The 16,649-nt window shown below is 44.6% G+C and overlaps 1 protein-coding gene across 3 annotated transcripts in view; it reads left to right on the top strand.

The window, feature by feature from the left end:
- The window catches only part of nkain2 (sodium/potassium transporting ATPase interacting 2), a 187,108-nt gene extending 172,073 nt beyond the window's left edge, over window positions 1-15,035 (top strand). For 2 of the 3 annotated variants that reach the window (XM_014205110.2, XM_014205111.2), the window contains exons 6-7: window positions 10,536-10,617; window positions 12,475-15,035. In XM_014205110.2, the coding sequence (XP_014060585.1) occupies window positions 10,536-10,617; window positions 12,475-12,484 (92 nt within the window). In that variant the 3' untranslated portion in view covers window positions 12,485-15,035. Of the gene's footprint in view, window positions 1-10,535; window positions 10,622-12,474 lie in introns of those variants that run through there. The other variant, XM_014205112.2, reaches the window with a different exon arrangement.
- Window positions 15,036-16,649: the final 1,614 nt, after the last annotated feature.

Below are 16,649 nucleotides of genomic sequence, written 5' to 3'. Positions count from 1 at the left end.
AGCTCAAATTGGAATTTACCCTTGACAATCTCATTGATGTATTTGATGTATTCCAGAGTTGGAATTTAAAGAACCTGGAAAAAGCCCATGAAGTATAATACTATATTTGCAGTGGGAGGGGGGTAGTGGTGGTGATCATTTCAGTCATGTAGCTGTGTTTAATTTGGCCAAACACAGAGGAATAATATTGTTCATATCCTCCAGTGAATGAGAATGGTATTGATGGTTTGATCCCTGAAGCATGAGGAAACACTAATCTGGGAGCCGTATTGGCCATTACAGCTCTAATTAATATAGTACATGAAGCACCTCAGCGAAAGTAATGAACAGCTAAAACCAATCAACACGCTCACTCCGTAATTACAGCTACTATCAAGGGTAATGTCCCAGGGTCCATTTAAAAGAAAGGATGGTATTTTAAATTATTTTGCCTCCAAGAGAGGAAAGAGAGAGAAAAGATGAGAGAGGGGGAATCAAGATGCAGCTAGTAGTCTGTTCAAGGTGCTGTAAATACTTTTTTGGGCGTTCATAACAAGGAAATTAGGTTACAGCTTCCTCTATGGGATTTGCAATCAGGTTCAGTGTACCAGGAAGGTGGAATGTCATGTTGATTGGCCCTCGGCGGCATTTCATTTGCCACTGCTTTGTCATAACAACTTGTTGTGAGTACTTAAGACAAAGCAATTTGGAGACATAGACCAAGTCGTGCTGACTACAATTCTCAACAATACTGCCATTAAACCTTCCCCTATAGCTAAAGCCTACTGAATAAAGCCCAATCAATACGTGGCTATATCTTTGGGGGAAGGCGTGCCTGTATATCTCTGAATGCTAATAGTGTTTTACTGGCATCTTTCAGGGCTTTTTGTATAGATGAGCTACTAATAATCCACCTTAGCTATTAGCATCTGTTTTAGTGTGTTTAGTCATCAAGTGAGCACTATTTGTCATATTAGCATGGTAAATATAAGTAGCTGCAGGCATTTAACATTATTCCCTCCAGCAAAAGGAAAATATTAAAATAGCTTTTCATTACACACATAATGGGTTCAGTCAGTCGGTTACTCAGTGTAACATTCTAACAGTCAATGACCAATCATATTCACCTGGAGAAAACTGAAATCACGCCCAATGATGGGCCAATGGATGCCGAGCACGCCCTCAGAAGCCCCACCTTCCTGGCTATAATCCCGGGGCACGCATTCATTTCCTCAATGTTTCGCTCTTCAGCTCGCCTGAAGGAAGAACGTATCATGTAATTTGCTAACTTTTGAAGCACACGAAGACTACGAAATTCAGCTCCGACTTTGGTTTGTTAGTAGGGAGTGAGTACTCGTCCCAATAGATGTTACGAATTTTGACTCTTCGTATCGGTTTTTGTCAAAAACCCATTACTTTCTGCACTGCTTGTGTTTCCTTGCTTTAGTACGATTGCCAGTGGTAAGAGTAAGTTCAAAAAGGCTAACCAGGCGAGTTGGAACCTCCGACCGTGCCCTAGGGCATGTGGTTTCAAAATGAAAATTAAAGATACTCATGAGTGCTTTGCTGTTTAAATGGAGTGGAAACACGCTCAGGAGGTCTTGGCTCGGACCAGTTCGTGTGACCATTGTCTCCTCCTGGCTTCAACTTCCATTGGGCATCAGGCTGACTTTGTGAGAAAGATTTGGGCTGCTGGCGAAGGGTTTCCGGTGAAGCAACCTCTGGAATGGGGTTGTCTGAGGCCGGGAGAGAGCAGCAATGGTGGTCGGAGTTGATAGGGCTGTCATCACAGCCGAGTGAAGCTCATTCCAGTTTCTCTGGCATTGATCGGATTCCCGGAGATGATATACTGTACTATCCCTGGATGGTTCTGGAGGATTTTCAGAGTGTGAATCGAATGACATCAATCCGGGGCAGCCTAAAGCCCCAGCTTTTGGATTCAGCCAATGAGAGTGAACCATTGGTGGTTAATACGCCTTTGATGGAGCTGTGTCGTAGGGCGGCAGATCACCTAGGGGTGGATTGGCCGTCTTCTCCCCCACAGCAGAGTTCCTCTAGGTTTGGGGGAAGGTATCTACCTCCTGTTCCTGCAGCTGTGAAGCATCGCTTACCCCTGCTTATCCCTGAGCTAAAGGCGACCCGGGATTCCCCTCTACCAGGTTATGGGGAGTTCATGAATGTACAGGGTATGGAGTAGGCGGGTCTCGTTTGCACACCGCTGATGGATGCAAAGCTGGCAACTTACTTACCTCCATGGACTAACAAAGGGGCTAATCCTAGCACGGTACTTCCAAATAAACAGTCCCAGTTCTCGGTGGATCAGCTGGACAAAGTATACCAGGCCTAGGGTGTGGCAGCCCGGTTGTTGAATGTGGTCACAATGCTGCAGATGTACTGTATCATATCAATTTGCTGCAAGAGCTGAATAAGACTATGGAGGCGGGAAAACCAGTTTCAGAGCTTTTCGTCGAAATGCGTGCTACGGCTGATTTTGTACATCTGTCCTGCTGTACTATCCTGTCTGTAGGGGAAGTATGGGGGTGATAGTGGTGGCTCAGCAACACCTCTAGTTGATGTTGTCCAGGATTCCTGAGAGGGACATGCAGATGTATTTGGATGAGCCAGTTTCGCAAACAAGGTTGTTTGGCTCGACTATGGAGTTCTTACAGAAAACAAGACGCAGCTCTACGTGTCCTATTCCCACGAAAATCCTTCACAGGGGTGACAGGGCCCTCCTCCCCAAGCATTTACAGTGGCAACAGTGCTCCCAAGTGGCTCAGTTAATGGGGGCAAGTTACTAGTTGCCGAAGTCCCCGAACCTGGTGTGTGCCGGATATCAGAACGGCAGTATCACGAAAGTACATTGTTTCAACCCAAAGTTCCTCGGTGTTCAGGGGTATCGAGAGTGCGGTATCATCCAGGTGTGGGCATAATAAACACAGTTCCTTCCCCACATTCAGACACATGGTTGTCAAGAGTGGGGGATTTGAAAACGAATTATCCCAGTCCTCTGGGTGGAGCTCTGACCCTTCGGGCCATAATGTATGGGAGACTGGCAGCGTGCTCTGTCCAGTGGCGGCCTAAGCAGTTTCACCATGGGTGATGAGGACGGTGACGAGGGGGTACAGACTGCAGTTTGCTGTGCGTCCTCTTCCTTTTCGTGGCATCATCACGTCAATGGTCCCCGAGGTCCTAGCGCCTGCCTTAAGAGTGGAGATTTCCTCTCTCCTTCAAAACCATCTATTTGGGTGGTCCCCGTGTCAGAAGTACAGAGCGGTTGGTGCAGCCGGTACTTCTTCGTTCCCAAGAGTGATGGAATGTTGCGAACCTTCCTGGACTTGTCGTTTCATTTTGAGGGTGGGCTCTCTTTCGGGCTCTCCCTATCGCCCCGCACCTTTTCTATGGTGGTGGAGGCTGCTTTGGCACCAGTGCGGTGCCAGGGGATCAGAGTATTGGCCTATCTGGACGATTGGCTGGTCTTGGCGAAGTCGAGGGAACCGGTGGAGCTCCACACTGCCATGCTTGTTTCCCATATTCAATCTCTCGGGTTCATAGGGAATTACAAGAAAAGTTGTTTGACTCCGGCTCAGTGCATTCATTTTTTGGGGTCTCAATCTGGACTCTGTTCTGAATCATACGTTTTTTGTCCCAAAAGAGGAGAGACGCATTCCGGCTCGGTCTGGCACGATTTCAGCTGGGGCACTCGATGCCTTTTCACTTGTGCCTGCAGTTATTGGCTATGATGGCCTCTATGATAGCTGGGGTGCCTCTGGAACTTCTGTTGATGCGTCTGTTTCAGAACTGTGTGATTGCTACACGCCTGGACGCAACTCGCCACTGCCATCGGTGGCTCATGGTATCCCTGTCGTGCCTAAGGGCATTGACTCCTTGCAGTGGGTTCTCATGGGCCAGATATTGTCCCACAGGGTGATCACAACAAACGCTTCTTACTCAAACATTTTTTACAGTTGTTTATTAACCATTATTTTACCAGGTATATTGACAGAAAACATAGTGTACTACTTTCTATTGTACACTTAAGACCCGGGGAAGAGTTGCAGGGGAGAGGAGAAGAGATAAAGGTGCTTATTTGAAAGTAAGGAAAAAAAGTTGTAGCTTGTGACATTTAATTTTTTTTAAAGCAGCTCTCATGCTAGAAAAGGTTGGAGACCCCTGGTCTAAGCCCATGGCACCGACCTTGGACCTAGCTTTGGTCCCTGGATGATCTGTGTAGGCCTCCATTTGAACCATTGGACTCTGTGGACCTGAAGGTTCTTTCCTACAAGACTGCCCTGCTCATGGCGTTGGCCAATCGCGTTGGGGATCTTGGATGTCCGCATTTATGACCAGCTTTTTGTCTATTTCGCTAATCCAGCTCAGGGTAGGGCACTTTCTTGGATTGCCTCCCTGGCAACTGACAGCAAAGGACAAGGAACAAGGGTTGCCTAGTGATGTGCATGCTCACTCCACTAGGGGTGTGGCGGCTTCTAGGGCAATTGGCAATATCTGTGCTGCAGCAAGTTGGGGTTCCCCACATACCTTTTGTGAGGTTTTATCACTTGGATGTAACTGCTCCCAGTGTGGCTAATAGTGTTCTTATGGCTGGGTCCGGGAGAGGGTGTTAGGCAGCACGCAGGTTGCGCATTTATCCGTGTTACCACAGTTCCCTGTGGGTTTGAGCCTTGGGCTGCCTTGGGGTGCGGCAGAGTGTAAAGTGCGCATTATCAGGGTTACCATAGTTTCCTGTGTGTTTGAGCCTTTGGCTGCCGTGGCAGCGTGGGAGTACACAGTTTCCAGGTTACTGCAGGTTTCCTGTGTGTTTGAGCCTCAGGCTGCCGTGGTTCATTGGCTCTGATCGATGCTATGCAGACTTGGCCTGTAGTGGCAGCATGTCAGTGTGCATAGCCAAGTTGCAGCAGGTTCTGGTTCCCTATATGGGGCTCTGATAGTTCATACTTCTCAGATACATATTAGATAAAAGGGTGGCTTCTGTAACCAGTGGCGGACTTAATGATATGGAGGCGCCAGGCAGAGACCAGTTTTATGGGTTTTATAGTAAAGACATGAAATTTAACTGTGAAAATGTATTACATTTTAATATGCCATGAACACAACCAGTCATGTTTTTTTCATCTGATTATCAAAAACTAGGTTACCTTCGCACTTTTATCCAAAATAATTACAGCATCCAAACAGTGCACTTTGCACCCGCCAACTTTTCTTCAATTCGCAAGTCGCTGAAACTATCTTACCGGAGAAAGCATCCAAGCAAACGAAAAAACGTACTATGCCGTACTCTTGTTGGCCAGACAGCATAATATACATGGACTACACATACAGTGCCTTCAGAAACTATTCATACCCCTTGACTTTTTCCAGATTTTGTTGTGTTACAGCCTGAATATTAAATGGATTCAAATTAGATTTTTTGTCACTGGCCTACACACAATACCCCATAATGTCAAGGTGAATTATGTTTTTATTTTGTTTTACAAATGTAATAAAAAAATTAAAAGCTGAAATATCTTGAGTCAATAAGAATTCAACCCCTGTGTTATGGCAAGACTAAATAAGTTGTCCTGACCAGTAAAAGGGGTTATTTGTCATTGTAGTTTGGTCAGGGCGTGGCAGGGGATGTTTGTTTTGTGTGTTTCGGGTTTTTTGGTTTATGTTCTATATTTTCCATTTCTATGTGTATATCTAGTTTTCTATTTCTATGTTGGGTTTTGGCAATGACCTCCAATTAGAGGCAGCTGGTTGTCGTTGTCTCTAATTGGAGGCCATATTTGGTTGGGTTTGTTTTCACTTGTGTTTTGTGGGTGGTTGTTTCCAGTATAGTCTGTGCACCTTACTGAACTGTTTTCGTCGTCAGTTTATTTTGTTTAAGTGTTTTCTTTAATAAAGAAAGAAGATGAGCACTTTACCCGCTGCGTTTTGGTCCCCCTTCAACGATGCTTATGACAGAACCACCCACCAAAGAAGGACCAAGCAGTGGAGGAAGGAGCAGCAGGAGAGCTATTTGGAGTCATGGACATGGGAGGAGATCCTCGATGGTAAGGGTCCATGGAGCCAGGCTGGGGAGTACCAGCGCCCGAAGGAGGAACTGGAGGAAGCAAAGAGGGAACGACGGAGGTATGAGGCATTATATCCTCCATTTCAAGAGGTGAGGAGGCAGCCCAAAAACATTTTTGGGGGGGCTCATACGGGGAGTTGGGCTAAGTCAGGGGGGAGCCCTGACCTAACTTCCCGGGCGTACAGGAGAGAGCCGTGGAGCAAAAAGGAGCCTGTCAAGGAATCAAGCGAGGAGCTTGACGAGAGATTCCGGAGAGAGGTACTGGCGGAAAGGGCACGAAGGAGCACCTGTGCTTACTATGGGGAGCGACGGATCAAGCAAGCACCATGTTATGCGGAGATACGCACGGTATCGCCAGTGCGCAGCTACAGCCCGGTGCGCTTGGTGAAAGCTCCTCACAGGTGTCATGCTAGAGCCAGCATCGAGCCAGGACCGGTGATGCAAGTTGCAAGCATCAGACCGCCGGTGAGGGTTCATGGCCCAGTGTATCCTGTTCCTGCTCCTCGTACTCTTCCTCCAGTGCGTCAGCCCAGTCCAGTATGTCCTGTTCCTGCTCTCCGCACTAGCCTTGAGGTGCGTGTTACTAGTCTGGCGCCTCCAAAGCCAGCACCACGCATCAGGCCTCCAGTGCGTCTGCCCAGTCCAGTACGTCCTGTTCCTGCTCCTCGCACTAGCCCTGTGGTGCGTGTTACTGTTCTGGCGCCTCCAAAGCCAGCCCCACGCATCAGGCCTCCAGTGCGCCTGCCCAGCCCAGTACGTCCTGTTCCTGCTCCTCGCACTAGCCCTGTGGTGCAGGTTACTAGTCTGGTGCCTCCTAAGCCAGCCCCACGCATCAGGCCTCCAGTGCGCAGTCCCAGTCCAGAGCTTCCGGCGACAGTTCCCCGTCCAGAGCTTCCGGCAACAGTTCCCCGTCCAGAGCTTCCGGCGACAGTTCCCCATCCAGAGCTTCCGGCAACAGTTCCCTGTCCAGAGCTTCCGGCGACAGTTCCCCGGCCAGAGCTTCCGGCGACAGTTCCCCGTCCAGTGCTTCCGGCGACGTCCTACAGTCCGGAACCGACAGAAACGTCCTACAGTCCGGAACCGACAGAGACGTCCTACAGTCCGGAACCGACAGAGACGGCCTAGAGTCCGAGAGACGGCCTAGAGTCCAGAACCGACAGAGACGGCCTAGAGTCCGGAACCGACAGAGACGGCCTAGAGTCCGGAACCGACAGAGACGGCCTAGAGTCCGGAACCGACAGAGACGGCCTAGAGTCCGGAACCGACAGAGACGGCCTAGAGTCCGGAACCGACAGAGACGGCCTAGAGTCCGGAACCGACAGAGACGGCCTACAGCGACGCTCCTCAGCCCTGAGTCTCCAGCGACGCTCCTCAGCCCTGAGTCTCCAGCAACGCTCCTCAGCCCTGAGTCTCCAGCGACGCTCCTCAGCCCTGAGTCTCCAGCGACGCTCCTCAGCCCTGAGTCTCCAGCGACGCTCCTCAGCCCTGAGTCTCCAGCGACGCTCCTCAGCCCTGAGTCTCCAGCGACGCTCGTCAGCCCTGAGTCTCCAGCGATGCTCCTCAGCCCGTAGTTTGGTCAGGGCATGGCAGGGGGTGTTTGTTTTGTGTGTTTCGGGTTTTTTGGTTTATGTTCTATATTTTCCATTTCTATGTGTATATCTAGTTTTCTATTTTTATGTTGGGTTTTGGCAATGACCTCCAATTAGAGGCAGCTGGTTGTCGTTGTCTCTAATTGGAGGCCATATTTAGTTGGGTTTGTTTTCACTTGTGTTTTGTGGGTGGTTGTTTCCAGTATAGTCTGTGCACCTTACTGGACTGTTTTTCTCGTCAGTTTATTTTGTTTAAGTGTTTTTTTTTATAAAGAAAGAAGATGAGCACTTTACCCGCTGCGTTTTGGTCCCCCTTCAACGATGCTTATGACATAAGTTGCATGTTCTGTGTGCTATAATAATGTTTAACATGATTTTTGAGTGGAAAAAATATTCCAAAACATACATCCTGTTTGCAATAAGCCACTAAAGTAAAACTGCAAAAAATGTGGCCAAGGTATGCTTGTCATCGGCAAGGTCTAGGGAGTTTTTATGACACAAATAAATGGAATACAGCTAAGCACAGGCGAATTCCTAGCAGAAAACCTGGTTGAGTCTGCTTTCCGAAAGACACTGGGAGACAAATTCACCTTTCTGCAGGACAATAACTTTAAACACAAGGCCAAATATACACTGGTGTTGCTTACCAAGACGACATTGAATGTTCCTGAGTAGCCTAGTTACAGTTTTGACTTAAATCGCCTTGACTTAAATCTATGGCAAGTCTTAAATGGCTGTCTAGCAATGATCAACAAACAACTTGACAGAGCTTGACTTATCCAGAAACACTCACAGCCAAAGGTCATTCTAACATGTATTGACTCAGAGGTGGGACTACTAATGTAAATTAGATATTTCTGTATTTATTTTCAATACATTTGCAAAAATGTCAAAATATTTATCATCATGGGATATTGTGTGTAGAAAAAAATCTATTTCATCAATTTTTAATTCAGGCTGTGACAGAACAAAATGTTGAATAAGTGAAGGGATATGAATACTTTCTGAAGGCACTGTACATGTCCTCTGCCTTGATGACGATGGCATTATTATCAGCAGCACCTGTCTTTTTACTAAAGAAATATGTTAACTTAGGCAATTCTTCTGTAAAAATGTAATCTTTCTTTCTTTTCTCTGCCTCGCTCTGAAAGCGCCTCATTGCTGCTGCTTAATTTCAATGAAGGTCACGTTTGAAATCATATCGCGTGAAACAATACACAGGATCTCTGTCAGTGTTGTATTGTCCATTATTTTGAACCAGTCAGGGTGGAATAGTACATTATTATGAACCAGTCAGGGTGGAATAGTCCATTATTATGAACCAGTCCATGGGTGATTAATGACACTGGTTTCTACCATTATGATAAAAACTTGGATAATATTAATATTGATATGAAACACATGTACAATATATGTATGGAAATAAATTGTCGGCGGGGGTTGGGGTACTCGAAACGGAGCATGGGTGGGATCTCAAGCGGAGAAATTATATATTTTTGTAAAAGTTTAGAAGTAAAAAAAGATATATTATGCCCAGCTTATGAGGCCTCTTGATGATTTGAGGCCTGAGGCAAATGCTTTTTCTGCCTAATGGTAAATCCGCCACTGTCTGTAACCCCTTTTTAGAGCTGGTGTAATCTGTGTGCTTGGGCTGCCATGGGTCTCCTTGTTTGGTACCCTCTGAGCCGGCTTGGGGTGTGATTGTATGTCCCCATAGTATGTTATACCGAATGATCGACTGAAAGGGAACGTACAGTTCTGAGTACAACTACTGTTCCCTGAAGGAGGGAACGAGGTATAACATATTTTGGCCCCGTGCCGTCAGGGGATTTGGGCACGCTGAAAGCGGTACTGAATTGAGGAAATGAATGCGAGCCCCGTTATTATATCCAGGAAGGCGGGGCTTCCAAGGGCGGGCTCGGCATCCATTGGCCCATTAGTCGTGATTACAGTTTTCTTCAAGTGAATATGATTGGCCGTTGACTCCCTCCTTCAGGGAATAGTAGTTATACTCATAACTGTACATTTTCCTGTGGTTATATATGAACATTTACTCTGCAGAACAATACTGATACAATACAATACTTAAGTGCTAAAGCTACATTTACTGGGACTTTTTTTTCTCAAGAGGATGTAGTGCAAGCCTTTATTGTTCCTTAGCATTTTATTGAAATTTGCCTGATTAAGATGTGGCCAGTCTATCTCCAGATTTTAAATTGGGCACGTTCTGTCTTACCTCTGCAGGTCCTCTGATAAGCCTGATCACAGTACAGAGGTTAATGCCTACAATAAAGGCCAAAAAGGATTTAGAGCTTTTGGTGAACGTCCCCTAAAATGTACCATTAGAATGATGATAATGCCCGACCTTCCATCTCTTCCTATTCATGGTGCTGGGGGAGGGGAGCTCATCAGGAAATGTATTTGGCTTATCTCAGTGTTTCGTTTGTCTTAAGAGACTCAGATGCATAAAGACATCGGATCGTTATCGCGCTTTAGCACCTCCGTCTTTTTGGTTGAGGCCCAGATACCTAGACCTGCAGGCCGGCCTCTGTGGAAGGCTGGGCTCTAATCCTGTCCAGTTTGTTATTCTGTGTGATCTGCTAATCCAACAGGCCATGCTCCCCGAGCATTGCTCCACCGCAGATATCGCCCCTACCCAGCCCTTAGACGGTCCGGAAACTGATCATCCACTGCCTGGGATTATCACAAAGACACAAGCAGCGCCCGTGCTTATTTAGAGGCACACACACACACACACACACACACACACACACACACACACACACACACACACACACACACACACACACACACACACACACACACACACATACGCCTTTATTTGATCTCACAGTAACCAGATGTCCTCTTTTTCTTCTTATCTTTGTGTCCAGTTGATTTTATAGGAGGGTTCGACTCCTATGGTTATCAAGGGCCTCAGAAGACATCCCATTTGCAACTACAACCCATGTACATGTAAGTGCACTGTAGCTACATCTCTTCACACCTCCTATTACAGTACTTCTGAAATGTTTTCTCCTGACTGTGGCTTATCTGGGTGCCAAGTTCACTATGTTGTCACACTTCAGTCTATAAATTGGACGAATAGGACTAGGCTGAGGACATAAGAACGTAAGGCAGAGAGGAGTCTCGTATATAAATAATGCTAGTGTCAATACAGCTTAGGAAATAGCTTGGGTCAACAATGAGGGAGGGGCTGTTTGTATCTGGACTCCTGAAAGGTTCGGATTTTCTTGAGAGTAAATGAGGAGAGGAACACAGGATGTTCAGCCTTTGAGAGACTTAAAAGGATTTCCCTACTTGACACTGAATGGATCAGAGATGTTGTTTTATAATCCTGTGTACAGTGCAGGCTGGTCAACATAAAATACACTGGAAATAGACAGTAATCCACTCCTACTGTATAAAGAGTTATCCTCGAAAGCTGGTCTCATAGGTATGTTAAACATGAATGTAGATATACAATGCACAGGAGGTTGGTGTCACCTTATTGGGGGGAACGTGCTCGTGATAATGACTGGAGCGGAATTAGTGGAATAGTAACAAATACATCAACACACATGGTTTCTAGGTGTTTTTTTATCACATTTCTCTGAGCCTCACATGAGGCACATTTTTGGGGATATGCATGTCAGGGGTCCAAGCTGTGCTCATGGCCTTGTGTGCCAGATGAGCCCCACAGTGGCAGGAACAGAACAGCCTGGGTATCCCCTGCCTGCCTCTCTCTGTGGAGCCCAGGCCTCAGCTGACTGGCCCAGCTAAGTAACACTGATCGTAGGGGAAACACTGTGAAGCCGTGCCAGGATTTGGAACAGGGTGCTGACATGTCTACTAGTGGGGAGAGGGGGTTGGTGGGAATAGGTAGGGAGGAAGAGAGGGGGGTAACAGCCTCTTGCCCAGCCCAATGCCTATATTTGGTTATTCAGGGGTGACTACAATGGAGTGTCTCCTAAATCTTAACCTGCTGTCTGTCACTCTCAGTCAGCAATGTATGGAAAAACAGGGAGGGGAGGGGGCAATGAAGTGCACATAGGGTGTGTGGACATATCCATTGTCTAATGTGAATGGAATCGGATGTGTTGCATCTGGTCCATTGTTAAAATCAGTATTGTGCCATCTGTTATGAGCTGCTGGTTGTACAAGGTCAGCTGAGTTCAGGTGGGAGTCCTCCGTCATTTAAGGGAGTAGGGTTTAGACTTGCACTCAAGGAAACACTTCAATTCTTCGCCAACTTAACTTCTCAGTTGTGTCATGAACGTTCTGCCCTTACTTCTCAATAATAACTGGGCAGATAGGTGGCTAATTCCAGGGCATATCACTTTGACGTCATCACATCAGACAAGAACCATCATTTTATAATCATCATTTCCTGTATTGCTCAGGGAAAGTGTGTAGCTGTCGGTAGGTCAGCATTTAACACATATGGCAAACTTATGGACATATGGATTCATTTGTAACACAGGAGAATGGAACAAAAAAACTAAAATGTAATTAAGAGACATTCTGTGGTTTTATGACACCCAATAGGGAAGACAATAGATATTATAAATCATGGGCACCAAGATAATGGTATGGTAGAGGTGCTACACATCATCTTCAATATTCAATCAGTCTTCACAGTTGATGCCCATTAACAATTGTTCTTATTGGATGTGACAACTGTGAATTACCAAGGTCTTTAGAGAATAGTGGCAGGTGTAATGATTCGTGCTTTTTTTTGTTGAATGAACTTACAATATGAACTTGTATTTGAATTTGTCTGTGGCAATGTGCTTTATTGACACTGACTCATTTGTCTCTTTCTCTTCACAGGTCAAAGTAACAAGGACAGCTGCCTTATGAACCAATCAAATAGAGAGCTACAGTTCTAACTTATTGTCTCATTTTGTAAATGTCTTAAAATAATACAGTGTCTTACAAACTGTGTGGAGAACGTGAGAATCGACACTTTAACCTCAAAGATTCCGAAAAACACACTGGATTTTCTTTGTCTCTGCTCAGCCTCTCTGCTCAGTGGTGGAGTCAGAGTCTGGGTCTGGACGAGGGGCCGGGCAGGTGCAATAGCGCCCTCTTGTGGCTCTGTTGACCTTACAGGACGCATATCTCTCCATACTGGTTCTTGCTTTCTTCATGACAGCTGAATAACTGTTATATTGAGGGAACAAATTGCTTTGATGCCCCTGGACAGTGTTCAAATGGACCAAGATTCCGGACAAAGGGAAATTGTTGGACTTGTGCCAAGTTCTGAGAGCACTAGCTAAGTGGTGCCTGTGTTCCGACTAACTTGATTGGAAATACTCTCTGCTTAAGGAATGTTCAATAACTAATCACTATGGCTTTAGTCATCAGAAGTAGTTTTATAGCTCCCTTATAAAGAGTTGATTAGAATCAATGTAGATGTGAAACCATGTGTTTACAATACATACACTTTGGCCGTTGGAATTCGATCTGAGATGGGCAATTGAATGGGACAAAACTTTGATGGGATTGAAAAAGCAATCAGTTGTTGTTTCTTACGATGGATGTATTTGTCGTGAAAGTGCCAAGAACAAGAGTTAAAGATGAGTTAGACAAGGTATTGGATGCGATCCAGAGATACATATTTTTGGAGCTCGTCTCGGGGATAGCAGTTCAAAAGTTCATTCGGGGATAACACATTATTTGTTTGCATGAGGTGTCAAAATCTGTTGCATATTTAATCTCTGAAAGCACTGGACCTTATCCCAGACTAGGTAGAGGTGACAGTTGGCCTTTCTGCAGATGTCTTTTCTCTGTAAGGTTATGTGAATTTTGTGCTTTTTTAAGACAGCGTGGAGACTTGAGTCTAATGACAAAGAGAAAACAAAATGTAACTTCTTTCAATTCTAGATTTTTTTTAACATGTGACAGTGTTTACTCTTTTATAGTTGACTAATAACATATTATAGAGAGCTTGGAACTATAAGGTTTTATCTGCATTTTTATCAAAATTGAGTTATTGACATAGCCTTGTTCTCTTCGATGTTCTCTACCTATATATAAATACCCCAATTCATGTTGTTAAGTTCCAAAGAATACAATATAAAAATAGCTGACACTATTCAAAGCAATGAGGGTTCGTAACTATAAAGCCAATTATCTCAGAATAATCTTTTGCAGATAGAACCTTATAGCCCCAAGCTCTTGTTATGTTGTGTATAAGTGGGCCTTTCTTTTACTCCTAACTGTATAAAGTGTCAAGGGAAACCTTGGGAACAATATCTTGCTGATAGTGGTGTGGTGTGAGGACTAGAAGGAGGTGTGTGGTAGAGTTTGTGCTGTGGCTGAAACGTTGTGCTTTTGTCTAGTGGACAGCGTGGGAACCCCCTGAACCAACCAGGACTGCCTCAGTTCTTTCATCATCGTCTTAGCCTCATCATACTGTAACTGTTCCACTGAAGGGAGCCTTCTTCCCGTGAGCAAAACAATTTGTATATCTCCCACCATGCATAAATCCTTCTGCTCTGTAGACCTTAACTCTATATCATGGGGCCTATCTATGTTTTCTATTTCAATGGTGTGAATCTGTTGGCTCTTCTGGAAATGAATGAGGTAATTTTAACAGGTCTTCCAAGTGACTGAATATTGAAATGGAAGCTTTTATTTCCCCCTTCGTTGTGATCTATGATGTTAATTATGTAAATGTCACCTCGAAATACATAAATGCCTAAAATGCTGTTCTAAACTCAGGCAAGTTTAGCTTGCAACATACACTTACTACTTGTGTTTGAACATTACCAAATGGCAACAGCCAATAGAAAACCTGAAGACACAAAGATTCCAAAGCTAAGCATAGTCCTCTTCTTCATAACATTTGTATCAGGGACAGTATGACGTTGATATTCAACTAGGTAAAAGCAATACGGTCTCTAGTATGCTTCCATGCATTATACGTCCCAGATAAGAGTAAGTTGTGTTTTATCAGTGAGTTGATCTAATGTGATTGGATAGTGGATGTACTGTAGTGACACTGGTGGTTACCGACATAGTGACTTACTGCTGCAATTGTCCATCACCCCTTGATTACAGAGATTATTCAAAGTTGTAAATATAAATGAAATTCTCGACCAGGGTAACGTTTTTGGCAAGATGTTGTATAGATCTGAATTAAGAGTAAAATAATTAGATTGCATCTTGCTGTACTGTATTCTAAGTTCCTACATTCAAAAGGAGCTGTGTATAATACTGTTGCAGGCACTCAATTGCTCATCATAGAGGCTTTCCTGAATACACCATTGGTTGTTTTGCTTGGGTTCAGGGCTCACTTCTACTTCGCAATAGATTTAGCAATTTCTATTTATGTTACTTTGAAATTGACTGTAAATATAATAAAATCTAACTGTGGAAAAGTCCAATCAATTTTCTCATTTGATTTCCGAGTACTTTCACTTCCTGCAATGCCTGATGTAATCACTGACATCCTACTTTCTAATCTCTCATCTGAACAGCGAGATGTGCTGATACAATAATGGTTTGGAGTGCCTAGCAACAGCCTGTACAGCCGGAAGGTATCATTCATTACAATTTCCTCCAGTATGTGAGGCAAACTGTTGCCAGCCTCAGCCCATCCGTCCTCAACACCGCAGACATAACGGGGGAGGGTGTGAAGCTAACCTGATGCTGCCATCTATCATTTATTTGTTCCTCTATTTTACTAAATGCTCCACTCTCGTATACAATGTTTAAAAGACCCATGTACTTGCCCTGTGCCAAGTATAATGCTCTGGCAGGAGGCTATTGATTAAAACCTTTGAATCAAGCACATGTGGCTACCTGTGGATATAAAGATTTTCCTCTCCTATACATATGTCTGCAGGTTTACCTTTCACCTGCCTGAGTTTTCTATGAAATGTCCCTTTATGAAAGATAGCAAGGTGTGAAGCTCATTGTTACCTGAGACCTATACAGCTTTCTATAGTAAACAAAGCTTGCCCTCTGGGAGAACAGGAAATACTCTGCCAACTCCTCACTGGAAATTGGATCTTTAACCAATGAGGCAATTGGAAAGAGAATAATATCCTTATATGATACAGGAGCTGAGCTGTGGTCGGGGAAGAAATCAATCCTTGACACTGTTGCATTTTTATCTGATCTTTTGTGTGTGTGTGTGTGTGTGTGTGTGTGTGTGTGTGTGTGTGTGTGTGTGTGTGTGTGTGTGTGTGTGTGTGCGCGTGCGCGCTTGTGTCTAAATATACACCAATTATGGAAAGGAGACTGTCTGTACTTGGAAACCACAGTGGTAATGCTCACAGAGCAATGGTCCCAACACACAGAGCTGGCTGGAAGTTCACTCAACGCTCACTCTCTCGCACACAAAATTAAATGTCAAAGACTCACCAATATTCACAGCCATCTGTTCAAGAGAAAATGCAAAGTATTCTGTTTTAAAACCTCCATCAGAGTAAAACTGCAGCCTGGCTCCAAGCTGACCAGAGGTGCCATCATGTCACCTATTGTTTTATCAGAGAGTCATGTGAGACCTACCAGTGTTAGAAAATGATGAATAGGAACAAAAGCATATAGGTTCCTATGTTAAATAGTACTGAGAACATCAGGGGCATCTTTAGAGCTCTTTTTCTGATGACATAGGCATTCCTACCCATTAGCGTCTGTCTCTTTACCTCCATCAATCATTCTGTCTGGGCCTCCTGCCACAGAAACCATATGTAGTAGAGAAGTGTATATGATATAATGAGGTTGGGAAGCCTCAGAGCGAGTAATGACTGATGATGAGCCATATCACGGTTTGTTTCATTGCTTTTCCCAGTGAGGAGGATTTCAGAGTCTTAAGTCAGCATCACTGCTGTATTTTGAAAGTAAAATATGCTATAAAAAATGTATTTGCAACATTAACAAGCATGCTTATAAACAGTTTAATAGACAATACACTGTTTAATGTTCACATATTCATGATACTACCTATCAAGAGGTTATCTTGATTAACCTCGTTTTGATATCAATATGGTATT

The sequence above is a fragment of the Salmo salar genome, chromosome ssa06, assembly GCF_905237065.1.
Source record: "Salmo salar chromosome ssa06, Ssal_v3.1, whole genome shotgun sequence".
NCBI lineage: Eukaryota > Metazoa > Chordata > Actinopteri > Salmoniformes > Salmonidae > Salmo > Salmo salar.
Note: the sequence above shows the minus strand (reverse complement) of the source record. Positions and strands in the feature narration are given on the sequence as shown.